This window comes from Oryza glaberrima, chromosome 1 (genome assembly GCF_000147395.1).
Source record: "Oryza glaberrima chromosome 1, OglaRS2, whole genome shotgun sequence".
In the NCBI taxonomy this organism is placed as follows: Eukaryota; Viridiplantae; Streptophyta; class Magnoliopsida; order Poales; family Poaceae; genus Oryza; species Oryza glaberrima.
In genome coordinates this window covers 30,111,161-30,137,141 of record NC_068326.1, presented here as the reverse complement: position 1 = coordinate 30,137,141, position 25,981 = coordinate 30,111,161, and the positions used below count along the sequence as shown (strand labels likewise).

Below are 25,981 nucleotides of genomic sequence, written 5' to 3'. Positions count from 1 at the left end.
ATTTTTAAACTTATTTGAATTTAAAAAGGTTACCATGGTTTTTTATTATCGTACCCGCGGTAAGTCCGATAACCACGGTAACCGCGCGGTTACCGACGGTAACATAAACCTTGTAACACATGCATATATGCATGAAACGTGGTGAATTTAGTTATACAAATATTCAAATAAGAGTTAGTGAGTCAAACTTCAACATTAATATTTCAAGCTTTAATTAAATCAATGGCTATTACATCGTTTGTAAAGGTGTTAGGTGCTTAGGGCATTAGCAATGCGTCCTTAATCTGTTATACCTGAGCTGCCAAATAGACTAGAAACTTCAAAAGCTATAAGGTTCACAATGCAATGTGACTTTAATCTGGACACATAAAATCCGGAGACAAACATGGAGGCTACTCAACCGACAGTGAGCGTGACCCAGCCCACCTCGTAGTCTCGTAGCCTCAAACTCATCGCATCTATCCCTTTGACTCGTCGCCCCCAGAGCCACGACTCCTCACATCGCATCACATTCCCCCCCATGACGCATCGCCTTCCTCGCCTCCTCCCACGCCACCTCGCCGACGACGGCCACGGCTGTGCCAGCTCTTGCTCCCGGTGTTGATCCACTGTGACGACGACCTCCGCAGCTATGCCTGCTGCAACTCCCGGCGTCGGTTTTGCCCTACTTCCACTGCGAGCGAGGAGAGGCGGAGAGCGTGGGAGGCAAAAAAGAGAGCGGCGCTCGCGCGGGAGGGAAGGGCGAGCGCGGAGAGCGAGTATCGTGCGTGCGCGAGGGCGACCAGGAGGGCAATTTGGGGATCGAGGGGGAAATCGCGCCGGGAGGAACGGCGCGGCGAAGCCACGGCCTTCCCAGTGCACCCTCAACCTCCTATCCCCATGCCACCGATTCTCAATCCAGCCAAAGCACGGGTGCCCAACTTTGGTCACGCGCGCTTGTGTCTTGTGGGCCCAACGAGAAACGTGGCGACGATTTTCCACCGTTCGCATACGTGGACCGCCCAGGCCAAACGACAACACACGACACCGTGAATGGTCTTATCGTGGCCGCGGTATATTCTAACCTCTTAGTTTAGGTACCATTGTTTACTATGACAACAGTGACGGTTGCTATCTCTATTTATGATTTTTATGTGGCTTCACTAGATAACATGTGTGAATGACATGGCGTCCACGAGGTATGTGACGATAAATCCCAAATCCAGAACATGGAAATTCAAATCCAGGGACAAGACAATCAGCATCGGAATGGCCAAAATGGGGGAAAAAAACCAGCAGACCAGCTCATTGTCACCCCCATCCCTGTCTCTCTACCCTACCATGGACAGCTCCCCCCCGGGAGCCGCATCGGGCGGCCGTCGTTCCCCCCGTCGCCGACGCCGCGCGGGCCGTCGGATCCCCGCGCAATCATACACACGTGTCGCCGTCGCCCTCGTCGTCGTCGTCGCGGCCGCCTCCGCGGCATCCGTAGTAGTAGGAGTAGTACTAGTAAAATGCAGCGCGGAAGGCGGAAGGAGGCGGACCCAAAAAAAAAAAAAACCGAAAGAAAGAGGGTAGCGGCCTCCGAGCTTGTGTCCCAGGCGGCCTCTACGTGGCTCAACCACCGCCTCGCGTTCCGCGGCCGGGGGGCTCGCATGCAAGCCTAGCTAGCTTCACATTCCCTTCCCTTCCCCGCATTGCTGCGAGCGACGCTGCTTCTGCTTGCTTGGTTCGCTTGGCCGCCGCCAGATGCGATCTTCTCCTTCCTCTCCGATCCTCTCCTTGGCCCCCTTCCTCCCGTTGCTAGCTCGTGCATGGTGGCTTCTTCTTCTTCTTGCGCCGGTTTGGTGATCCTTGTTGCGCCGGTTTGGTGGTGATCCGATCGAGGACGGAGGAGGAGCGCGCGGGGGGATCCGGTGATGGGAGAAAAGCTGTGAAATGAGATGGTGGTGATGCGCTACTCCCCGAGGTGGGCTGCTGCATCACAGATTGATGATTGAGTAGAAATCTATTATACTACGTCGTCTTTTCTTGTAGATGGTTTCTTTGTGCTGTTTAATCTGCTTTTTCTGTAGAGCTTTAGTTTTTATTTTATTTTATTTTTACATATCACGTAGAAAGATTACAGGCTTTTTTTTAGAAGGTGAAAAATTGCAAATTTTTTGAAAGAACGAAAAATTGCAAATTGAGCGTAGATGCATTTTTTTACTCTTTATCTTGGTCGTCTGATCCATCCACGGATTCGTTTGGGTCTAGCTAAGACCGAAAGGTATCAAGAAGCTGGGAATATCTGCTTTTTTGGACAAAAGGACACAACAAGATTGGAGTTTTTGCATCTACTAGTTCATTTATTAGGATAGTTCGATTCTTGCATATGAGTGGAAAAGAACTTATAATAGACTAGTCTTGACTCTTGACTATGACTCTTATCAGTTAGATGGATGCCCAACTGCGTTGTTATTATACAGCAGTATAAGAAAAATATGTACTTTTGTCATTTGTAGGGGAACTCTAATTTATAATTACTTTCTACCTTGCATGTATGCTATGATATGAACAGAAAATTTTCTTTTTGTTTATCTGTTAATCTTTTCAAAGGGTCCTATTTGATATGCTCCAGTGTAAAAGAAAAACAGACTCATGCCATATGTCCTGCAAATAATCCTATTATCTTTTAGCTCAAAAAAAAATCCTCTTATCTTATAGTCTACTGAAGGCATATGGTGGCATTCAGGTGCAGGTGTAAATGCAGTCATAATATTCGGCATGAGATCTGTCTCTGAGCTGGTGTGGTCTCCGGATGAGGGTTTGAGCATTAAAATTGCAGCGTCCAGCTTAAGTACAAGGAAAGCTTCTCTTCGTTGGAATGCAGATACCTTGAGCATAGTAATATCTTCACCTCAACAGAGTGGTGCTGGGGAGAGTGGTCATATCATAGATGCTACAGTAGAAGACGCAGAAAAGATGCCATCCCAGTTACGAACTCGCAGTGACAGTTCAGCGAGAGTATTCATGTCTAGCCCAAGTAGAATAAGAAACACTGATGCTCAACAATCTACTTCTATAAGATCACATGGGCAAGATTCAAGTAAGTTTAAAAGACATGAAGGTTTTGAGTAGTTCAAAGGCAGTTTGTTGATGCTTTGATTTTATTGGCCTAAGGATCTGCATTTATCAGTTGTTGTTCGTCTTAGCAGCACAACTTTTTCAGGACAAATCTAACAAGAGTACTGAATTAAATTTTTGAAAAAAAAAAAGAGAGAACGAAACTGCTGAATTAACTTTTCAAGAAAAGTGGAGACTGCTGAAATTAGCATAATCAGCACAAATTGTAAAGCATCTCTACTGATTGTTTGCTATGGGCATCTGTTACCTATTATCCAAATAGAATAAAAATCTTATGGGTTTTCCATTTCTTTCATTGGATGGCCATTTCCTCACTTAATGCCTGGCTTAATACCTGTAGAATACTGTGGTGGGATGGATGTGATGAATGAAGGGAAAGAAACGTCTGACAACTTCTGTGTGGATAAGCTGGAGAAAGAGGACGAAGTGGGTAGCTGTCCCACAAGATACTGCAACGATACTTCCCACAGTCTAGGTAATCAATTAAGAACCATGCTCTTTTCAATTCCTGACAGTGGAGACCTTACCGTAGCATTTTACAGGTTCAGCTTCCAGAAAAGAGGTCATGCCTATTATTGCTGAAAAACAGGCTTTCTGTGCAACTACTGTCCATGATGAAAGATCTTGGGCAGCTAATGCTTGGCGTGCTCGATTAGTAAAAGCAATTAGTCAGAAGGACTCTGTTTTGCCAAAGAATGCAGACAATATACATTCAACTTCGGCCTTTGGGAGCATTGGTAATACAGAAAACATGCCTGGCAAATTGACAAGTATGCTAGGTAATAGAAATGACAGTAGCCAAGATCAGGCTATGCAGGAAAAGCATAAGGATGGGCTTATTGTTGCTAGATGTGAGTCCGTGTCTGCTGTGAATCCTGTTGCTAGATGTGAGTTAGCATCTGGTGTTAATCCTTTATCAAGACATGAGTCGACATCCGGTTGTAATCCTAGAAAGCTCGAGAAGGGGAAAGAAAAGCTTATCTATGATATGAGTAATTGTGTTAGCAACACAAATGAAGGTGATGACAGCAATGAGAGTATAGAGAGCTGCCCAAGTACAAAAGCTCCGAAGCGGAAGCATGGTCAATTTTCTGCAGCTGAGATGACGTCTGGAAATAAAAGATGTAGAAGGGAAGATAATGAGAGTTCTTGTTCAGGATTATTCCACAAAAATGATAGCTCTTTCTTTAACTGGATGTCAACTCTCACTAATGGAGTAAAGGTGTTTGATGAAACTACTGCTGTTCCACTTAATCAGAAGTTTTCAGCAGCTACAGGAGAGGAATTTCCAACAAACCCTGTGCCACTTCAAAACAACTGTGGTGTTCCGCTGCAATCCGTTGGCTTCAATTCTCTTTTTCAATCTCTTTATAGTCAGAATGTTATGATAACTTCAAGAAATACCTGTCACCAGTCAGAAAGCAGTTACACCGCCAACAGGCTAACACTGGGTTTCAAGAGTAGCAAACCAGTTAGCATGGGCAGAGAAACTCTTAATGTGGCTACTGAGACTTTAGCTGCGGGCAGAATTCAAATGGATTCTTATGGTGACAGAGGGGCATTTCAAAATCAAATGGGAATTTTCCCTTTAAGAGCAGAAAGAAATCAGAATGGGTTCCATGGAAGCTCTTCAAATGCTGCATCGGGACATAAAGATGATTTCTCAGAAAGCTTATGGGTAAGTAGACTTTTGCCAAAAACACCCATGAAAGTGATGGACACAACGCGCTGTGATGAAGAAACTGATTTTTGTTCTGCTAACCCAAAAGGTTTAGGTGATAGTTCATCACCGCAGGATTTTAATGTGGAGAAGGAATTAAACAATTCACAATACTTTACTAGCAAAGGAAGTGACAATGAAACTACAAGTAGCAAATGTGCGGCGCCTCAAGACGAAAATAAACCATCAGAAACAATGGCATCAATTTTTGCTAAAAGATTGGATGCGCTTAGACATGCAAATACATCAGCAGTACATGTGGCCATTACATGTGACCATGGAACACCCAAAGGGCGTAATCACAAAACAAGTTCTTTTGTTGTTAGTTACAATAGTCATGATGAGCAAGAATCTGGACAAAAAACTCACAAGTCTTCTGGTGGAGAAGGAAGAATAGTTTTATGGACAGGTGACAAAGGTAAGGAACAATTATCTCCTGGGAATGACAAAGAATTAGGAGAAAAGGTTTTGTCTAAGCATGAAAATCAGAATTGTGAAGGGAGCTCTGATGGAAAGGTGGTACCCCCTAAATGTAATTTAGAAACAAACACATATATTGAAGAAATTGATCGGAAGAGACTACAAAATAAAGAAGGAGCACCAAATTCCATGGAGAATCAGCCAGATAACAAACAAATGGTACCTTATGGTATTGTGCCCAATGATGTTTATGACGAAGCAAGTATAGTTTTTGGAGCCTTGCAGAGGCTCCGTTTGTCTCGCTCCGATATAATAAGGTACTCTAAAGGATTTTACGTATCATCTTTTAATTCTGGTACTTAATCATTTCTACCTTCTATCTAAATCATGAATGCTTGGGTTTGGAGATTCCATAACATTTTCTACATTTAAAGAAGGGAACATCGAAAGAATCACATTAAGGAATATTTCATTGGGCAACAGTAATTCTCATATAGCTTCATATGGTAGTCTGCTGTTTTTCAGTTATCAAGTACTTCATAGGGGTGACTGGGAAAAGTCACCGAGCTACTGAGCACATAAAAAAGTTACTTTCTATGAAAAACGACATGTGTCTCGGCTACTATAAAGTAGAATATGATACATCTATTTAAAGTGACCATTGCTAATGAGAAAATGAATAATGAGTTGTAAAAAATGATACATATGCCTTACATTCCCCTAGGAAGCAAAAGGTGCCTTAAAATTAAAATAGCTTTGAGAAATATTATTGAAACAGTGTCTGTAGTATTAGTAGGTATTTTCTCTAGTTTAATACTAATATCAGTTTGTTCTGGACTTCTGTTCATTGATCAAATTAATATACATAGGGGTATCCCTCTCTATGTAAGTGATCTCCAAGTTAGGGAAAATCCTGAGAACCTGATATTTAATTCATGTGTTTGTACTACTATTTCTTGACAGATGGATGAGGTCACCAGTTATGCATACCACCTTAGATGGCTTTTTCTTGCGTCTACGATTTGGTAAATGGGAGGAAGCATTGGGTGGCACTGGATATCATGTTGCCAGGATAAATGGTAAATGACTAAACAATTGTGCATAATATGTTGCAGAATAATGTGTTCCTTTCTTTTTTAAAAAAGAAAAAACAATTAGATAAAAGGAAAAGGAAGTGATATGCCTTCTCTTACAGGAGTACTGGATAAGAATCGCCTTTCTGTGACCATCAGGAATTCAACTTGCCAAGTAGATTCTCGCTTTGTATCCAACCATGACTTCCACCAGGTAATGTATCAAAAGATAGTACTGTTGTCCAAGTTGTTATGGACCACGGAACAACAATAAAAAAAATTCCAAGTCAAATCTTTTTTTTTCTTGGAGGGAATTTTATTGTTTATAATTCAAAGTCTAAGATAAGTGAATCTCATCTTTTCTAGGATGAGCTCAAGGCATGGTGGTCAGCTGCCATGAAGAGTGGCTGGAAACTGCCTTCGCAAGAAGAACTCAATACGAAGCTACGAGAAAGAGAGCTGCTTCGTTTTTGAAACGGAAAAGGCACAGACGCCCCAGCTCCAGATGACAGATGCCAACATCAATTACAGAGGTTTTTCTCTTGCTTGCCTCTGGTCTGAAAACGCCAGCGATGCAAGCATCATCACTACCGGTCAGGCTAATTAAGTTCTGCACTGTACTGCTGGGATTGCTATCCCCACGGTTGATGGTATATTGAGAGAGAAATCAGGCTGCCGTTTCGTGCCGTGGCGTAAGCAGCTTGTATTGTATTTTAAGTACACGATTTGACGATTTGATTTTTACGATCGGATGAGCAGTTGCACGAGTTGTTAACTTGTTATTGCTCATCCTATCTGCTGTAAATAGGAAGCTACTAACAGTCACAGTGCAGTGCAATCGTACAAATTGTACTACTGCTGCTGCTGAATATAAATACTTCCTGAAAGAATAAAAAAAGTTATGCTGGCTGCCAATCTATGCTGTGTTGGGCTGGGCACCTATGGTTGGAACTAATCCTATGGACGTAAATGGACGTAAAACGACGCAACTCATGTTAGTATGAATTATTTAAGTATTAGTTAAACATAACTTTTAAAATAGAGATACAATTTTCTGAAGCAATCTTTCCATATATATATATATATTTTTAAAAATACAGTTTATCAGTTCGGGAAACATAAGTGTGAAAAACAAATAAATAGAAGTTGGGAAATAATATATTCGGACTCATGGATGATGGATTGACGGGTGAAAGTAAGTTTAGAAAGTAAAATACTAGTATTTTTTTAAAAAAAATTAATAAATGTTTGATAAAGAAAATTTTCTTTAAAAAACGGATTACATCGTCCAATTTAGGAGCTGTTTAGATTTTAGCCAAAATAAGCCTTACCAAACTGTGTCAATATTACCAAAATTTTGGCAGGATTTTATATTTATTTATCAAAGTTTGGTATCAATCTAAGGGCCCTTTTGATTTGTAGGAAAAGTATACGAGATTTGGAGGATTTTAATCCTATGGAAAATATTTCTATGGAAGCTTTTGAAATAATTGATTGAATCCTATACTATCCTCTAAAATTCCTATGGAATGAGTAATCCTATAGAGATTTTGGAGGAAAGTTAGCAAGAGGTTCAAACTCTTGGAAAAATACCTTTGAGTCTATCTCTTTCATCCGATTACTGTGTTTTTCTTGTGGTCCAATTAAACGGTCATTCTTGTGTTTTTCCTATATTTTCTAATCATCTGTTTTACACTTATATTCCTGTCAAAATCCTACGTATTTTCTATTCCTCTGTTTTTCTATTCTTGTGATTCAAAGGGACCCTAAATATAAACATTTTTTAGCCACTTTACTTTAAAAAATGGTATGGTTGAAAATAACATTAATCTGAACTGTCCCTTAATAGCTCGAGAAGTGTCTCCACGATCACGGGGCCTCACCCTTAAGAGGCGGAGATCACGCCCGATACCGTCGAACGGCGAGCGCGGCCGCTTGCGCTTTGGCATCAGAGCCGCGCGCGTAACGCATAAAACGGCAGATTAGTCGTCTGCCCGTGTCCGTCTCAGCTCGAGAAAAACCATCGAAACCTGACGCGATGCAGCGCTGCGTACGTGCTGCTGCGACGCGACGCGGCGATCTTTACCTTTTGCCTCGCTTCTTTCCCGCACGCGCGGCTCGCGCATGCATGCACGATGCGTATCCCCCTCCCGCACCGGTCCCTACCTTAGCTCCCTCCACCACCGCACACTTTTGGATCTCCCTCCCCTGCTCCACCCTCCTGGCCTCAAACTAACCTGCATCTTCGTCGACGCGCGACGCCCTAGCTTGGCGCGCGACGGACGGATCGATCATCGGCCGATGCATGCATGGGCGCCTGTGTTCTGAGCCAGCATGCGGCCAGCTGCATCGTCGACCTCCTCCTCCTCTCGCGACCGGCTGACGATCAGCCGGCCGACGGAGAAGGACGACGTCGTAGAAGAGAAGAGGGACGGCGGCGACGTGACGGCGGCCGTGCCGAGGCTGGCGGTGTACGGCGCCGGCCGCGTGCACGAGATCGAGCGGTTCTCGCACTACGTTGGTACGTACGTACGGTTTCTCTCCATCGATCACCTAATTAATTTACGTTACTTTGTTTTTGTTTGAAGCCAAACCTTAAACGTACGTTGCTCTTCTCACGTTGTTAGCCAGCTAGCGCGTCGCGTCGTTTCTGAATTCTTAAATTCCATGAGACGTGTGCTCCGATAGTCCGATTCTTATAATGATTTTCATTGGGATCAGTTTTATAATGATTCTTATAATGATAGTATTAAACTCATTACTAGCTCCAAATCATACATAGAAAATACAATAGCCAATTCATACAATAGCGCTTACTATACTATTAATACCCGATCTCACTTGTCATACACACATTACATCTTAAAGCCGTGCTGCAGCTGGCTACATATCTATAGCCTGCTGCTTTTCTCTCTCTTCCTTTATCTCTTTAAAATATGTTTATAGTTGACTTATAGCCTGCTGCTATTGTACCTGCTCTAACACATGAGGCAAAGAAGCAAAGCTAGTGGAAAAAAAAAAGGGGGAAACTTGAATGCAGGTAAAGCGACTTTGGAGCCAGTCCATGGACGCATCCTCTGTATCGGATTCGATGCACAGAGTTTTGCATCTGAACATTTTGGTTAAGCTAGCTGTAGTGTAAAAAGTTCACATGGACAAAAACATTTTATTCTCGACACTTCACAAATGCAATAGAAATGACTCCGACTCGGGCGTCTGATGGAGGGTTTTTAAAATTGGGAACTGATGTCAGCATGACATCAGCGTCACGTATCCTTGCAAAACCACTTTAAATTGATTTTTCTCTTAAATTACTTACCCAAATTATGATCCGATCGCACCATTAAATTCATTAAAATTAAATTTTCAAAACAAGACCACACATGGATATATTCCGACGAAAAAAATAGCTTATTATTGAATTATTTTTAAATGTTGCACGATGTTCCACCAGGTATATCGGAATTGTTTCACTAAGTAGATCGAAAATGTTTCACTCGTTTAAATCGGGTGTTGTTTCACCTTATATAAAAACAATATTTCAGCAAATAGCGAAAGAATGTTTCAGTTCACTATAATGTTAGATCTATGCATAGTAAAACATTGTGAGTACACTAGGTGAAACATTTTTTGTGGAACAAAAAATGAAACGAATTCCCTTAATAGAGGGTTTTCAAAATATGTAGGTGATTTGTTGCAATAGAGTATTTCAGTTCACTGCAACATTAGATCTATATATAGTGAAACATTGTGAGTGCACTAGATGAAACATTTTTTTGGAAAAAAAAACCAAATTCCCTTAATAGAGGGTTTCTAAAATATGTGGGTAATTAATTTGTTACAATGGAGTATATGTTGCAAATAAGTGGCAGGTGAGAGCAGAGACGTGGTGAAGCTCAGGGACAGAGAGCGCGCGTCGTGGAGGAGGGAGCGCCCGATATTTCTCCCTCCCCCGAGCGACCGATCCGGGGCATTCCCCAAATGCAATAGCCGTTTTTTACGATCATCTGTAATAGTATATCGTACAGTTTTCAACTGTATATGTGTTCAGGTGTTCGATTACATCAGTGTTTTTGTCAAAGCTAATTCACCTTGCTGTTCATATCTATCCGTCCATTATAAAAGATTTGAAAATATTTAACAAGATATAAATATGCGATATATCGCTTCACAAACATGTAAGTCAAACCAAAATACCCAATAAGCATAAGCATTAGCTCTCCCTGAAAAGGAGGTGATCTAGCCGCACCTTCCAGTATGGCTACCTTGTTACGACTTCACTCCAGTCGCAAGCCTAGCCTTAGGCATCCCCTCCTTACGGCAGTTTATTGGCTCGTCCATTCACTCGCTGGGTAAGGAGGCAGTGACTTACAAGATGTCGAAGGGAAAGTAGAACTTCTTCGGTGCTTGCCGCTACTGCCGCAAATCAACTCAAGCTCCTCGTTCCATCATGAAAGAGTAAAGCCCCAAAATAGGTACACAGCGTTTGCTATTGCAATAAGGGCTGCTCGCCTTTCCTTTTGACGGCTTGGCTTCCTATCGCTCCTATGTAGTGGTCGGCCTTAAAAGTATCTTTGGACGAGGTCCTACGGTAGGTAAGAGCACGCACAAGCACTTGACCGAAGGGGACCAACGCTTCTACTCCTCCACCGAGGAGCTTTTTTTAAGAATACCGAGTCGGGTTCTTCTCCTACCAGTATCGAATAGAACATGTTGAACAAGATCTTCTTCATGGAAACTTGCTCGATTTAGATCGGTAAAATCGTACAGATTTTGAAAAGAACCCCCAAGGGGTAGTGAAATAGAACGTGAAACAGTGCTGAGCTCCCAAGCAGTGGGAGGGGAAAGTGATCTCTGACCGCGTGCCTGTTGAAGAATGAGCCGTTTCATTCTTGCGAACGTACTCCCCAAGCGAGATACTTAACGCGTTAGCTACAACACTGCACGGGTCGAGTCGCACAACACCTAGTATCCATCGTTTACGGCTAGGACTACTGGGGTCCTGTCCAAGCCAAAGAACTTACCCCCGAAAAGTCCTGACAAATGATGATTGAGACGAGATTCCGCGTTTTTGAACCACGAAAGGCTAACTTTCATAATTAAACGCTGTCACTGTATGGATAACTCTTATTGTGAAAAAGAGCTATTTACTCTATAATGGATAGGTAGAGCCAAAGAATGTGAACCCTTTGGAAGGCTGTGGGCGATGAGGGATTCGAACCCCCGACACCGTGGTTCGTAGCCACGTTTCGACTGTATATAAATTGCAATTAAATTTATAGAATTAAAAGTTAAAGAGTTGACAAGATAGATTAAATATAATTATATTTATGGAATCAAAAGTTAAATAGTGTTGTACAATAAGTCCAATTAGCATTTCCAGCAACAGCCCCTAGCCCCCTATTGTAAAGCCTCTAAAGGTCTAATGGGGGTTGCCCCCATCTTCAGCTACAAACCCCATTTCTTAGGCTCCATCTCTCTCTCTCTATGTGTGTGTGTGTTTTAGTACGCACATTATATTTATGTCTAGTTTAACACCAGAATAATTCAAACACGTAGAATTCAACCGTATTCAAATTTATAATTTTGAATACCATAATTCAAATTTAAATTCAAAATTTTCAACATTGCAAAATGCATAATAAAATTCAATTTTCACAATCACACACGTATGCAAGTTCACAAGAATTATATGATTTTTTTTTAAATAACATATACTACAAACATGAATGGTTCAATCCGGACAATCGACTACTAGCGCGAGACATTGCTAGAGTTGCTACGCATGAGGTCAACAACCTGCGACGTGTCAGTGTGGAGATCACGTAGGTTGACGAACGACATCGGACAGGGCAACGTTGGACTATCCTAGCAAGATGGTGGTCAGACAATAGCCGGCGGCACGACAAAAGAAAAGAGGGTAGCAACACAGTGAGAGCGCGAGAACAACGGGAGAAGCGCGCGCTAGGGAATTTTCACACGCACCAAAAAGAAAAAGAGATGGGGTTGGGTGTAGAACCTCTAGGATTGAGGGCTATGGACAAAGATTTCGGTGCTTTTCTATTTTAGGGGCTTTAATAGCGGTCCTGTCGTCTGGCTGGATTCAATTTTTCTCCTTTCACCCCAAAAACTATTTAAGGGTTTAATTAGTTTAGGGGCTCTGCTGGAAATGCTGTCTAGTCCGTGTAAATTTGCACGGCATAATCTGCTAGTTGTTCATTATCCTAAATATCAATCAAATGATATATTTTTTTTCAGCTAAGCAGATAGGGATTAAGGATGTGAGCGAGTGCCCCCACCTTTGTGCACTAGCTTACGGTTATCTGAAGAAGACTGAGGGTTATGAACAAAACCTACTCGCGTTCTTCCATAACAAAATAAACTCGGACGCTCTTCTCGTGCTGTTGATTGAGGAGCTAGACAAATGTATACTCGGCTACTTCTCCTTCCATTGGAAATTTGCCACTGAAGTAATCACACAGGTAGGAAAGATTTACACATCCCGTGTTCTGCATTACCAATCAACTGTTAGTCCTTGAGATACTCTAAACACTGAAATGTTGGAGCCACTTAATTTCTTAGGTTCTAACAGCAGAGCAGCCTAGAAGAAAGCTCAAAACCATGGTGTTAGAAGCCACTAGGTAAATAATCATGCTTTATTAATCTGGAATATTTTTTGTAAGAATTAACCAGGATTGATTCTATTGATTTTGGTACAATTATGATCAAGAAAGAATGAAATCTGGTTCTTAATTGTTTTGTTTCTTCCTTTTTTGGACAAAAAGAAAGATGAGGTTTGAGAGGGTGTCAAGGAAGCTGAAGGTGACGAGGCTGTTCTCCACGCTGGTGGAGGAGCTGAAGGTCATCGGGGTCACCTGCAACGACGGCGAGCTGCGCGACGCCGACGCCGACGTGATGGTCCCGGCGGCTCACCGCGACCGCAGCCCGGTCCTGCTCCTGATGGGCGGTGGCATGGGCGCCGGCAAGAGCACCGTGCTCAAGCAGATCATGAAGGGGTCAGTCCGTTCGTCCACTTCGATCACGGACTCGAGCAGGCACGCGTGACGCGGCGATTGAGCTGACCACCACCGTGGCGTACGTGCAAAATGCAGGTTGTTCTGGTCCGGCGCGGCGGCGCACGCCGTGGTGGTGGAGGCGGACGCGTTCAAGGAGTCGGACGTCATCTACCAGGCCATCAGCTCGCGCGGCCACCACAACGACATGCTGCAGACAGCCGAGCTGGTATACGTACCACGCTTGCCCTGAACCTGCTCAATCGTCAGCCGGCTCGGTCTGTGTGGGTCTGGATGTGTCTGACACGTACGGTGTCGCGTGCGCAGGTGCACCAGTCGTCGATCGACGCGGCGGCGTCGCTGCTGGTGACGGCGCTGAACGAGGGGCGGGACGTGATCATGGACGGCACGCTGTCGTGGGAGCCGTTCGTGCTGCAGACGATCGCCATGGCGCGGTCCGTGCACCGGCAGCGGTACCGGATGGGCGTGGGCTACAAGGTCGCCGCCGACGGCAACGCCACCGAGCAGTACTGGGAGCCCGTCGAGGGCGCCCCCGTGCCCAGCGGGAGGAGGCCCTACCGAATCGAGCTCGTCGGCATCATCTGCGACGCCTACCTCGCCGTCGTCAGGGGGATCAGGTAATTAACCAACCAACTACAATTAACGTGTTCACGCGCCTGATCGAGCCTAGCTGACACGACACGATCGATCGATCGATCTACCCGTGCGTTAGGCGAGCCATCATATCGGGGCGAGCCGTGCGGGTGAGCTCGCAGCTCAAGTCGCACAAGCGGTTCGCCGGCTCGTTCCGCAAGTACTGCGACCTCGTCGACAGCGCCAGCCTCTACAGCACCAACACCATCGCCGGCGCGAAGGTATTATTCCTAACCCGTTCACCGATCGATTCCCCGTGTGATGATACCGTGCTGTGTGTTTGAGACGTTGTACGCGTGCGTATATATGTGCGCGTGCAGTTGATCGGGTGGAAGGACGTGGGGAGCAGGCTGCTGGTGGACGTGGAGGAGATCGGGCTGCTGGACAGGGTGAGCAGGATCAACGAGGAGGCCAACGGCGTGCACGAGCTGTACCCGGACGGCCACCCGACGGACGGCGCCGGGTCGGTGTGGGAGGATCTGGTGTCGTCGCCGGCCAGGGCCGCGATACAGCGGGAGCTCAGGGAGGCCATCCTCGATAGCGAGGCCTGCTTCCCGTCGCCGTAGGCTGCACAGCAGCAAGAGGCAATGTACCGATGCAGATTTGTTCGTTCGTTCGTTCACGTTCGCTCACGACACGATCGTACTATACGTGTCGTGGTGACGTAGTAGGTAGGGGTGATCTCTTTGTTTTTCCGTACACCAACTCTACTGTTTGATGATGGTATCGACGTTGACTAGTCGACCGATGCCATCCGTCGGCGATGGACTTTTCGGGAATCGTGTCATCTGTCACGTGCTGATGCGCTGATGGGGCCATCTTACACAGGCAGCCCTCGACGCTTAGGGCCATCTTCCTTGAAGAGGTTAGATACGTATTAGGCCTGAAAAGGGGCCCGAGTACAGCGCTGCAAGAGAAAAGAAGGTAGCAGCAACAGCATTTCGGCCCTGTTTCGCTATTTGAAATGCATGATTTTTTTTATTTTATTTTTGTGAGGATTGAAATGCAGGATTTTTTTTACTTTGGTCAAACATTGACATCATACTGTATCTCACACGTTTTCTTTGAGTAATTGTCTATATGATTCACATATTCTAGAACTGCACTATAGTAAAAGGGGTATTTTTTAAGAGAAACAGTAAAGGAGTAATAAGAAGGTCCTTTAGAAATTTATGGATTGTCCACTGGAGGTTTTCACTGATATTTTCTGGAACTAGCCAGGTTCCCTTGGCTTGTAATTCTGCATCCAATGTTTTTGGAGAGCACGCAAAGTAGAGTTGATCTCTGTGAAAACCAGTTTCTTTTGACATCCTTAAGAGGAATGCGACAAATGCTAACTCAATGTTCGGTTGCAAAACCAAAAGAAAGCAAGAAATGGTAAGAAAATGTTCAGTTACAACGGCCTATTCAGAATGCGAGTCTTAAGGGCCTCAAACAAAATTGCTCTCTATTTCACCTGAAATACAAAAATGGACTGTGACCTGATGCATGTTGCAAGCACAGTTCAGAATGTTTACATACTTACTTACCTCAGACGAAAATATGATACCAACAAAATGAATTAATCATGAACGTAATATACTATGCCCAACTTAGCAAGCATCATGTCTTGTGCATTGCACTACCAGGTAACCTCTTAACCATAAAGAATCAACAGAATCTGCAGGTACCAAAGAGCAAAAAGACAACATGCAATTCTGAATTCTGCAGAGTTGAGTTTTCAATAGGAAGTTCAGAGAGGGATAACCAAGCTTGACCGAAAATTTAATCAATCCATCATGGTAAAGAATACAAAAGAAATCAAGATTCAACCATTTTGGGTTCTGCATTCAGTTTAGAACCTCAATGTTCACGCTTCATTCAGTAACTTTTCAAGAGAACCAGAGAAGCCCTGACAGAGCTACATAACCAAATATCAGAAACCATAAAATTCCAATTCGTTCAAGGCAAATGTGCACAATCATCTATCAATTAAAACGTTGTGCACTCGTCAAAGAAAATATAAGCACAAGTGCACAACCATATGCACATGTCCACACTGAATATCAGTTGCAGCACAGGATATAGATATACTAATGACTGAATCATCCAATTAAGTGGGAAACACACATTAGCAAACGGTGCACTGCAATTGTAGTACACATTGATCATAGCTGCAATAGCCAAGAGATTTATACTAGAAAAAGGTGTTCTGCTTCTGCTAATGGTTGGAGACTAATCAGAAACTACAAGCTCAGCACTACAATACCATCCAAACTTCCAAACTCAGCAAAAAGAAACAAAGACAATGGAGACGAAGCACACGTTAGACAGATCACAAACAAGCTTACCCGTTGAGCAACCAAACTTGAGAGGAGTAGTTCGATGGGTCTTGCTCCGGGAAGCAGAGCTCCACCTGGAGTGCAGGTTTTCCCGTCCATTTCCCGCAGTCTCTGCAGGGGTAAAGCGCCGGTGCGCCGCCGCCCTGCCCGGGAATCCGATGATCGAAGAAGTAGACGCCGCCCTCGAAGCCGGGGTACTGATCCGTGTTGTACGATCTGGAGCAGCCGCGCCCGACGAACAGCATCCTGCCCTCCAGCGAGGGCAGCTCCCTCCAGATGTATCGAACCACGTCGCCGTCGGATCTGGAGCAGGGATCCCTGACGAACAGCATCGTCCGGCCATCCAGTAAGGGCGCGTCGCCGTCGCCGTCGTCGTCTTCCTCGGGCTGTGCCATCCGGAACACCTTGAACGCCGACGTGGACTCTCCGGGACGAGGAGAGCACCTCACGACCATGAGCAGCTCTCCGCTGGACTCCACGAGGTAGCGCGCCACGACGTGCTGCCCGTCGTAGCCGCGCCCCTGCGACGAGAAGCAGCGATACTCCCATTGCACTTGAGGCGGCGCGTTCGCTTCGTCATCGAAGCCCGGATTGCCCACGACGATGTGCTGCCCGTTGGTGAGGAAATGGAAGGCTCCATTGTGGCGCACGACGTCCACCGCATCCCAGCACGCGTCCTCCATGAAGAAGCAGCCGATGACCACCTTATCGTCAATTCGCCAGAACGCAATCTTCTGCCGGTGGTGGCCCGGTACGGGAGCACAATTGTTGACGAATCCGGCGACCACGCATCCATCCATAAATGGGTCCGACGAGAGGGTGGCGGCGTTGATGAACAGCGGGTCGCGCGGGCGCAGCCGCTTCTGCCTAGGCCGCAATACAGGCTCTTCGCGGTCCAACTGGATCCAGACGGGGAGAACGAAGGTATTCGGGGTTTGGTGGAGATTGGTGAGGAAATAATCTCGATAACCCTGAGCTCGAGGATGAGCAGTGGAGACGAAGGCCCAGCCGCCGTCGTACGAGCCGAAGTAGCAAGCGAGGCGAATCCACTCCGGGACGAAGAAGGGGTGGGTGGCGCCGTCGCTCAGGACGCAGGAGAAGGCCAGCTGCTCGGCGAGCGGCAGGATGAGATACGGCAGCTTGGGGGGCGGGAGCAGGGGCGGGAGCCGCTCGAGGTGCTCGCGCCATGGTCGGCAGACGCCGGCGAGGTGCACGCGGTCGTACACGCAGGGGAGGCGGTTGGCGATCTCGCGCACGACGGCGTCGGTGAGGTCCGCCCATGGCGGGAAGTCGGCCATGAGAGACGGAGACGGTGGGGGAGGGAAGAGGAGGGGAGGTTGCGGACTGGGGTGGAGAAGAAGACCAGAGGGATGGGAAGGTTTGATTCCTCTTGTAGCTTCGGGAGGAGGGAGCTGTGTCTGTCTTCGGAGTGGATTAAGGGTTGGTTTGGTTTGAGGTCTAAATAGGCCTTACTAAATTTTATCAGTGTTAAATTTTGACAAGTTTTGGCATGACTAATTTTGGTAAGGTAAAGTTGTGTTTGGATTGAAGCCAAAATAGCCTAAGTTCACTATTGAAATGACCTATTTTCTTAGGCATGCCAAAATTTGGCTTCAAACCAAATAGACACTAAACACTATTAAAATTGTCAAATATTGATAAGTTTAATTTAGACCTCAAACCAAACCAGCCCTAAATTACCTTTTATACTGCAATGAAATGGGCCGGGGAAGCTAGGGCCGTCTGGACCCACCCACTAGGGCTCGTGTGGGCCCGTACTGCCCATAATTCAAGAAACTTAACAAACCCATTCATTTTCATCTCGAATCAAATTAAAAGAGACTATGTCGTCATATTTTTCACAGCATGTACTGTACCTAAATTACATGTGTAATTCTAATGTAAGTCTCATAATTATATGTAGGTTTATAAATTGCGTATATAATTTTAGTGTATTTACAACTTAAATAGGAGAATTACTAATATTGATTAATTAACAAATAACATAAATAAGGGAAGAGACAAATCAGAAGAGAGGAGCGAGGGATATCTCTGTCCATGCCGGCCGTGATGTACGGATGTGAGTCACCCACGACGCATGCAAAGCGCATCCTGCAATTCGGACTATCCGACTGAAATCGAACCAAAATGTGGCGACAGAAATTTAGCGATATCTAATTAAAAAAATGCATATTACACATTTTCTCGATTCCAATAACTTATCGAATAGGCAGTCTCTGGTCATCAGGCTGCCGTGAGGGGTAGGGGCGGGCCCACTTCAATTCAAGCTGAATACCCAAGATCTTTTTTAAGAAAAAAAAATATAGTATGTACTATGTATATGTGTGTGAAGAAAATGAAAAAAAAATGATGTATTCAGTTCATCTTCTTCACTGCTTGGGCCTGCTTGCCGCCTCCCTGCTTTCCTGGCCCAACTCGCTGGCCTAAACAACCCAAAACTAGCTGGCAGCAGTGTTCACTCACCATCGTAGATGGCCTTGCCTGCCTGTGTCACATCGAGTAGCTCTTGAAAATTTTCCAATGCCACACGCCGCACCCCTAGACGCAACTGCGATGCACGATGGAGTGGAGCACGGGACGTCGCCACATTTTCTTTGAGTAATGTCTATATGATCCACATATTCTAGAACTGCACTATAGTAACAGGGGTATTTTTTTAAGAGAAACAGTAAAGGAGTAATAAGAAGGTCCTTAAGAATCACTGTAATTCTGCATCCAAATGTTATGGAGAGCACGCAAAGGAGTGTCGGTCCCTGTCAAAATCAGTTTCGTTTAACATCCTTTAGAGGAATGCAACAAATGCTAACTCAATGTTCGGTTGCAAAATCAAAAGAAAGAAAGAAGTGGTAAGACAAGAACAGAGCAAGAAATGCTAAGACAATATTTGTTGGAATTAATAGATGGGCTTTAGCCCACTCAAAGATTAATTCTTTGAGTAATCACAAAAGCCTAACTCATAGGATGGCATGTATGGGGAGTTTAGTACCACCTTACATATTCTAGGAGAGTAGGACCTCCTTAAAAGGGAGGATGCCCTCCTAGCCACTTGAATCATGTGTGGTGGAGAGAAGAGAGGAAACACGCGTGTGCATGACGATGCTAGCCTCCTTTTGCAGGGAGACCTATCTCTATATAAACCGAGCCAACGCCAGGGCGACCTATCTCTATATAAACCGAGCCACCGCCTTCACGCAACACACATAAACGAGGGCGACGATGCCAGCCTCCTTTTGCAGGGCGACCTATCTCTATATAAACCGAGCCACCGCCTTCACGCCGTCGCTTGTACACTACTCCATTCTCTCCGGAACCTCTGCCTTCGACGTCCTGCACTAGGTTTTTAGGAAGCACTTTGCACCAGGTTTTTGGGAAACACTTTGCGCAACTGCTCCCTGTTCGTCCTGCACCGGAAAAGGCGGCAATAAGGTTTTTGGGAAGCGCTTTGCGCGACTACTCCCTGTTCGTCCGCGACGGCTCGTCTTCCTCTCTGCTCGCGTGCTACGAGGCGGCAATAAGGTTTTTGGGAAGCGCTTTGCACGACTACCCCATGTTTGTCCGTGACGGCTCGTCTTCCTCTCCGCTCGCGTGCTGCGCGGCGGCAATAAGGTTTTTGGGAAGCGCTTTGCGCGACTGCTCCCTGTTCGTCCGCGACGGCCCATCTTTCTCTCCGCTCGCGTGCTGCGCGCCTTCGTCGACGCCCGCAACCACGAGTAGTTCCTGCTGAGCAACCGGTCTTTCCGCAACCACGGTACGTGTTCAACATGTTGCGCATATTTGATCTATTCATGTTTTACTGCTTAGTTTACACGTGTAGATCCTATAATGCATTTATGCTAGTTTACATCTGCAATATCATGATTTATTTATGGAATAAATTAAATTATTATGTGCTTATAATTTCAACAATGTTCAATTACAAGGTCTATTCAGAATGCCATAAGGGCCTCAAACAAAATTGCTCGCTATTTCAATCTGAACAACAAAAATGGACTGTGACCTGATGCATGTTGCACGCACTGTTCAGATGAGAAATTATTCCGGCATCATGGTTCATGAGAATGTTTAGCTACTACTTACCTCGGACTAAAATACGATACCAACAAAATGAACAGGTTAAACATGAGCCCTAAAACAGATGAGGGTAAGATAGCATGCCAACTTAATTAGCAAGCATTGCGTCTGTGTATGACAACTTTTTGAGAGGTGTCTTGTGTATTACATATCAGGTAACCTGTTAACCATAAAGAATCAGCAGGTTCCAAAGAGGAAAAATATAGCCTGCAATTCTGCAGAATTGATTTGTCAATAGGAAATTTGACTAAGCCAGCAGAATCTGCAGGCACCAGAGAGGCATAACAAAGCTTGACTGAAATTTGATAAATCCATCATGGTAAAGAATACAAAATAAATCAAGATCCAACCATTTTGGGTTCTTCATTCAGTTTATAACCTCGATATTCATACTTCATTCAGTGGCTTTTCAAGAAAAGCCCTGACAGAGCTACATAACCAAATATCAGAATCCATAGAAATCCAATTCGTGCAAGGCAAAGGTACAACACCATCTATCAGTCAAAACGATGTGCACTTCACAAAGAAAATATAAGCACAACCATACGCACATGTCCGCACTGAAAATCAGTTGCAACAGGAATATACTAATGATTGAATCATGCAATTAAGTGGGAAGCAGAAATTATCAAACGGTGTATTGATCATAGCTGCAATAGCAAAGAGATTTCTACTAGAAAAAGGTGTTCTGCTTCTTCTAACAGTTGGAGACTGATCAGAAACTACAATCTCAGCACTACAATACCATCCAAACTTCCAAACTCAGCAAAAAGAAACAAAGACAATGCAGACGAAGCACCTGTTAGACAGATCAAAAACTAGCTTACCCCTTGAGCAACCAAACTTGAGAGGTGTAGTTCGATGGGTCTTGCTCCGGGAAGCAGCGGTCCACCTGGAGTGCAGGTTTTCCCGTCCATTTCCCGCAGTCGCTGCAGGGGTACTGCGCCGGCGCGTCGCCGAGCTGCCCGGCGATCCGATGATCGAAGAAGTAGATGCCGCCCTCGAAGCCAGGGTACTGATCCGCGTCGTAGGATCTGGAGCAGCCGCGCCCGACGAACAGCATCCGGCCTTCCAGCGAGGGCAGCTCCCTCCAGATGTACCGAACCACATCGCTGTCAGATCTGGAGCAGGGACGCCCGACGAACAGCATCGTCCGGCCATCCAGTGAGGGTGCGTCGTCGTCTTCCTCGGGTTGTGCCATTCGGAACACCTTGAACGCCGACGTGAACTCTCCAGGACGAGGAGAGCACCTCACGACCATGAGCAGTTCTCCGCTGGACTCCACGAGGTAGCGCGCCACGACGTGCTGCCCGTCGTAGCCGCGCCCCTGCGACGAGAAGCAGCGATACTCCCATTGCACTTGGGGCGGCGCACCCGCTTCAGCGAAGACCGGATTGCCCACGATGATGTCCTCCCCCTTGGTGAGGAAATGGAAGGCTCCATTGTGGCGCACGACGTCCACCGCATCCCAGCACGCTTCACCCATGTAGAAGTAGCCGACGACCACCCTATCTTCAATTTGCCAGAACGCAATCTTCTGGCGGCGGTAGCCGGGTATGGGAGCTTGATCGTTGATGAGTCCGGCGACCACGCATCCATCCATAAATGGGTCCGACGAGAGGGTGGCGGTGTAGATGACCAACCGATGCAGCAGCGGCTTCTCCTCAGGCGCCAATTCAAGCGCTTCGCGTTCCAACTGGATCCTGTTGGGGAGATTGAAGGTGCCCGAGGTGCCGGCCAGATTGGCGAGGAAGTACACTCGATTAGCTTGAGGATGAAGAGTGGAGAGGAAGGCCCAGCCGCCGTCGTACGAGCCGAAGTAGCAAGCGTGGCGAATCCGCTCCGGGACGAAGAAGGGGTGGGTGGCGCCGCCGCTCAGGACGCAGGAGAAGGCCGGCTGCTCGGCGAGCGGCAGGATGAGATACGGCAGCTTGGGAGGCAGGTGCAGGGGCGGGAGCCGCTCGAGGGACTCGCGCCATGGTCGGCAGACGCCGGCGAGGTGCACGCGGTCGTACACGCAGGGGAGGCGGTTGGCGATCTCGCGCACGACGGCGTCGGCGAGGTCCGCCCATGGCGGGAAATCGGCCATGAGAGACGGTGGGGGAGGGGAGAGGAGGGGAGGTTGAGAAGAAGACCCTTGTGCTGGTTTGATTCCTCTTGGCTTCTGGAAGCTTCGGAAGGAGGGAGCTGCGTCTTACGGAGTGGAGTACTTTTTATACTGCAAGGAAATGGGACGGGGAAGGTAGGGCCGTCTGGGCCCACCCACTAGGGCTCGTGTGGGCCCATATTGCCGATAATTCAAAAAAACAAAGACCATTTTTCATCTCAAATCAAATTACAACGATTATACATTTGCTCGATTCCTATAACTAATCCAATAATAATTCAAGAAACATATGGCTCATCCGAAGTTAAGAACATCCTACGTTTATGCGAGTGATTATGACAACTTATAGCATTGACTACAGGGCTCCACAACGGTCAACTTAACTCTAGCGGGAACTTTATTCTCGATGTATCTTCCGATAGCCACAAGCGCTCTACGGGCTTCCCTCAAAATACTTTGCGCATGGTTCTGCACCGTTCAAATCTTTCGTCAGAACACCTAAAATCATACGGATACAGGGTGTCCAAAGTAAGACACTCGAGCGACACCGAGTTCTTGAGGATATAACAAGTTAGCTCAACCAAGCTCTTAGCAGAGCTGAACCCTGTGATCTCCACATTCTTGAGGTGGCAATGGTGGTCTTCAGCCATCTGCCTCAAATGTGACTTTGAGGAATGTCCTAGAATTGATTCATGCTTCATAGGATCATTTGTTACCTGAAGATGAAAACAAAGTATAGTCAATTGACCTGACACAGCGACCAGATAACTTTGCAGGATAGGATGAACAGAGCTTTACATCCAAGTTCAAAGTCTCCAAGGAAGGAGACGCATCAAGGAAAGAAACCAGAGAAAAATAGTCATAGGACGGCGAAAAGGTTCCGGAGCTCAAACAAATGGTCAGGTGCTTGAGGTAGAGGAATTTGGTAGGCAGCATTGGTGTATTAACCACCTGTGCAATCAATATGCCACGTCTCAGATCAATTATTCAAAAGCCATGTGATACACATACATTGCTAATTGACAACACAAAGTTTTAGAGTATACCTTATCATAGGAGCTTAAGGCAAGAGTATCAATATTTGGCATACTGGATGGAAGCTCAGAACGAGCATAACAGATAACATTTGGATGGCGCATGCTTAAGTTCTTCATTTGCAATGTTTCTCCAAGCAACAGTTCCACCTTTCCGCTAAGGTCTAAAGTGGAGAGATTTGGAACTTTGCTCTCTATCAATTTCAGCCTCACGCATCCATGAACCCTCAGGCAGCTGAACCGCTGCAGCACACAAGGTATCCTTAGGCAAATTATATGATCGCAGTGAATGAGTGCCAACTACTCTAAAGCAAGAGAGTTTGAAAGAAGGCACTCTAACTCATCCCCTGTAATACACACGTATTGCAGATGCAACTTTGTTAGTCTTCTGAAGGGGCCAAGTTCAATTGCGGGACGGAAGATACAAAAGCCAAGTTCAAGATACCGGATTGAGTTCCGAACCCCATCAGATAAAAGTGCTCAGGGAAAGTTGTACTTTATCTCCAGTCTACATACCATAAGGGTGAGTTCTTCAATGCCTGGTGTAACAGCAACTTGAAGCCAATTGTCAAGATTGTGATATGCGGTACCAGATAATTCAAGCTTCAATGTCTTCACACCAATGCCTGAGTGGTTTCCCAGAATAGAGTCAATTCTGTGGCTGATATCCCCTCCATACGTAAATGCTTTGGGTCTAAACACATACTTATTGAAGGTGAGGTTGGGATAGCACCTCCAGGAACATAGAAAGGAATGAGACAGGCAAGCAGCGCGAGCAGCATCACGCATTGGCATTAGGGAATGTATATGACGCCAGATATCCTGCATGGACAAACATAGGAAGAGAGGTTCAAATTTGGGATTGTAAAACCAAATGGTTACTTAAACCAGATAAAGAAGAACAATGCGACGACATGGAGTATTAGCTCTCCACATGATTCATGCAAGGTGCGCTGCCTTGCTTAGGTACATAGTGCAGTGGAATGTAACCTTCGTAGGTAAATTGAGCCTTGCATAGAAAAGTTTATCACTAACAGCGTTATCACTTATCAGTGATTCTCTGAAAGAAAAGACAGTTACTAGTGGGTAGCAGTGATTAACTACTATGAAATATACTCAATTGGCATTAGAGCACTGAGTAGACAACTATATTAGTTGCTGTGCAATTGTGTCAAACAAAAATGCACAGAGATGATGTTTTATTATGCAACAGAAAAAAAAAAGCAATTTCTGCATAGGGTAGTACACCTGAGAGCCTAACCAAACTGGAGCCCAATAAATAGAAACTAGCAGTTTTGAGTTTTGACAGTTACAGAGTAAGATAGACATAAACCTCATTAAATACGTGAAAGAGATAATAGATCAGAAAGGACCATACACATCATGAAATTCGCTATTCAACCCATTAGATAGCATCATAGCAATATGGTAAAATCAATGCCCCATAGTGAATTGTGAAGCCAGTGACAATATTGATCAGTTCTCCTTTCCATTTTTTTTTATAGAAAATGAAAATGTCAATCAATGTCCCCAGGAAATTGGTGACAGCACAACATTTTCACCAGGGTATGACAAAAGCATCCCGCTTATGTTAATCTACCAACAGTGGACTTTTTTTTTCCGATTCTTCTGGAATGAACACACATACCTGACATGGTTAGGTGTGCTAATACTTGGCATACCTGCTTGTATTTGGAGATCACAAGTTACAGTTGCTAGACTTTTGGGGGGAAATAGGACTTAATGATGCTTGCCAGGCCTTCTGGCCATTGGCCAATCTAAAACACAACCATCTCATAAGTTTACCTTCTTGGGAAGCTAAAGACAATGTTCAATGTTATAAAAGTGCACCAGTACATAGGGGGCTGATGATGATTTAACAAACTCTTGGTGTAAAGACATGCTTAATATGTATCTATGGGGTAAGGGTGATTGAGATCTCAATATGCTTAAGAATAAACACTGGAGTATATTACTGTTTTTAATCTAGAGGATTAAAGATTCCAGTGAAGCTGCTACTGTAACTGTTCTATGCAAAGGTTGGTAATACCAGTCGCATATCTCCAGAATTTGTGAGATGGACAGCTCACAAGGTGGGAAATCTTATATTAAGAGTTTGCTTAACAGTAAAATTGTATATCTTTATTACACATTTAGGGGAAACCGTATTACTCAACAGTCATATGCTTCATTATTAGTGAATACACACTCAAGCTGCCTGGCGAAAAAAAATATGCACTCAAGCTCTAGACGGTAGGAAGAGCAATGTCATGGAATGAAATGCATATCCATCTGATAATTCGAGGAGGCAACCTTAATAGGTGAGTAGTGTATGGGGTAGCATGGCATGTTTATGTGGAAGAGACTAAGTTGCACATTTAGAGTTCTGGTGAAAGTATCTGCACAACAGTGGGTCTAGTGCACAATAATAGTCACATGAAA

The 25,981-nt window shown here is 45.2% G+C and overlaps 5 protein-coding genes across 6 annotated transcripts; 2 read left to right on the top strand and 3 right to left on the bottom strand.

Moving 5' to 3' along the window:
• Nucleotides 1-1,526: 1,526 nt before the first annotated feature.
• LOC127779664 (uncharacterized) lies at nt 1,527-7,233 on the top strand. Of its 2 annotated transcripts, XM_052306522.1 has the most exons (7): nt 1,527-1,948; nt 2,714-3,067; nt 3,446-3,580; nt 3,648-5,562; nt 6,209-6,324; nt 6,441-6,532; nt 6,685-7,233. In XM_052306522.1, the coding sequence occupies exons 2-7, from the start codon at nt 2,746-2,748 to the stop codon at nt 6,790-6,792; spliced, it is 2,688 nt and encodes an 895-aa protein (XP_052162482.1). In that variant the 5' UTR covers nt 1,527-1,948; nt 2,714-2,745; the 3' UTR covers nt 6,793-7,233. The 2 variants fall into 2 exon arrangements, with proteins under 2 accessions (XP_052162482.1, XP_052162489.1); XM_052306529.1 differs by lacking the exon at nt 2,714-3,067 and having other exon boundaries at nt 1,528-1,948.
• Nucleotides 7,234-8,508: 1,275 nt separating this feature from the next.
• Nucleotides 8,509-15,164, top strand: LOC127755409 (calmodulin calcium-dependent NAD kinase-like). Its single transcript, XM_052281087.1, has 8 exons — nt 8,509-8,839; nt 12,577-12,800; nt 12,901-12,959; nt 13,104-13,334; nt 13,431-13,560; nt 13,659-13,969; nt 14,065-14,206; nt 14,306-15,164. The coding sequence occupies exons 1-8, from the start codon at nt 8,653-8,655 to the stop codon at nt 14,549-14,551; spliced, it is 1,530 nt and encodes a 509-aa protein (XP_052137047.1). The 5' UTR covers nt 8,509-8,652; the 3' UTR covers nt 14,552-15,164.
• Nucleotides 15,165-15,395: 231 nt separating this feature from the next.
• LOC127759100 (uncharacterized) lies at nt 15,396-17,638 on the bottom strand. Its single transcript, XM_052283958.1, has one exon. The coding sequence runs from the start codon at nt 17,602-17,604 to the stop codon at nt 16,312-16,314; it is 1,293 nt and encodes a 430-aa protein (XP_052139918.1). The 5' UTR covers nt 17,605-17,638; the 3' UTR covers nt 15,396-16,311.
• Nucleotides 17,639-21,054: 3,416 nt separating this feature from the next.
• LOC127760456 (uncharacterized) lies at nt 21,055-22,602 on the bottom strand. The gene has a single exon (XM_052284721.1). It carries the CDS (start codon nt 22,485-22,487, stop codon nt 21,222-21,224), a length of 1,266 nt encoding a protein of 421 aa, XP_052140681.1. The 5' UTR covers nt 22,488-22,602; the 3' UTR covers nt 21,055-21,221.
• Nucleotides 22,603-22,719: 117 nt separating this feature from the next.
• Nucleotides 22,720-24,641, bottom strand: LOC127758011 (uncharacterized). Its single transcript, XM_052283613.1, has 5 exons — nt 24,246-24,641; nt 24,056-24,165; nt 23,552-23,782; nt 23,304-23,456; nt 22,720-23,221 (listed from the first exon to the last, which is right to left on the bottom strand). Exons 1-5 carry the CDS (start codon nt 24,319-24,321, stop codon nt 22,952-22,954), a joined length of 840 nt encoding a protein of 279 aa, XP_052139573.1. The 5' UTR covers nt 24,322-24,641; the 3' UTR covers nt 22,720-22,951.
• Between the last annotated feature and the right edge of the window lie 1,340 nt (nt 24,642-25,981).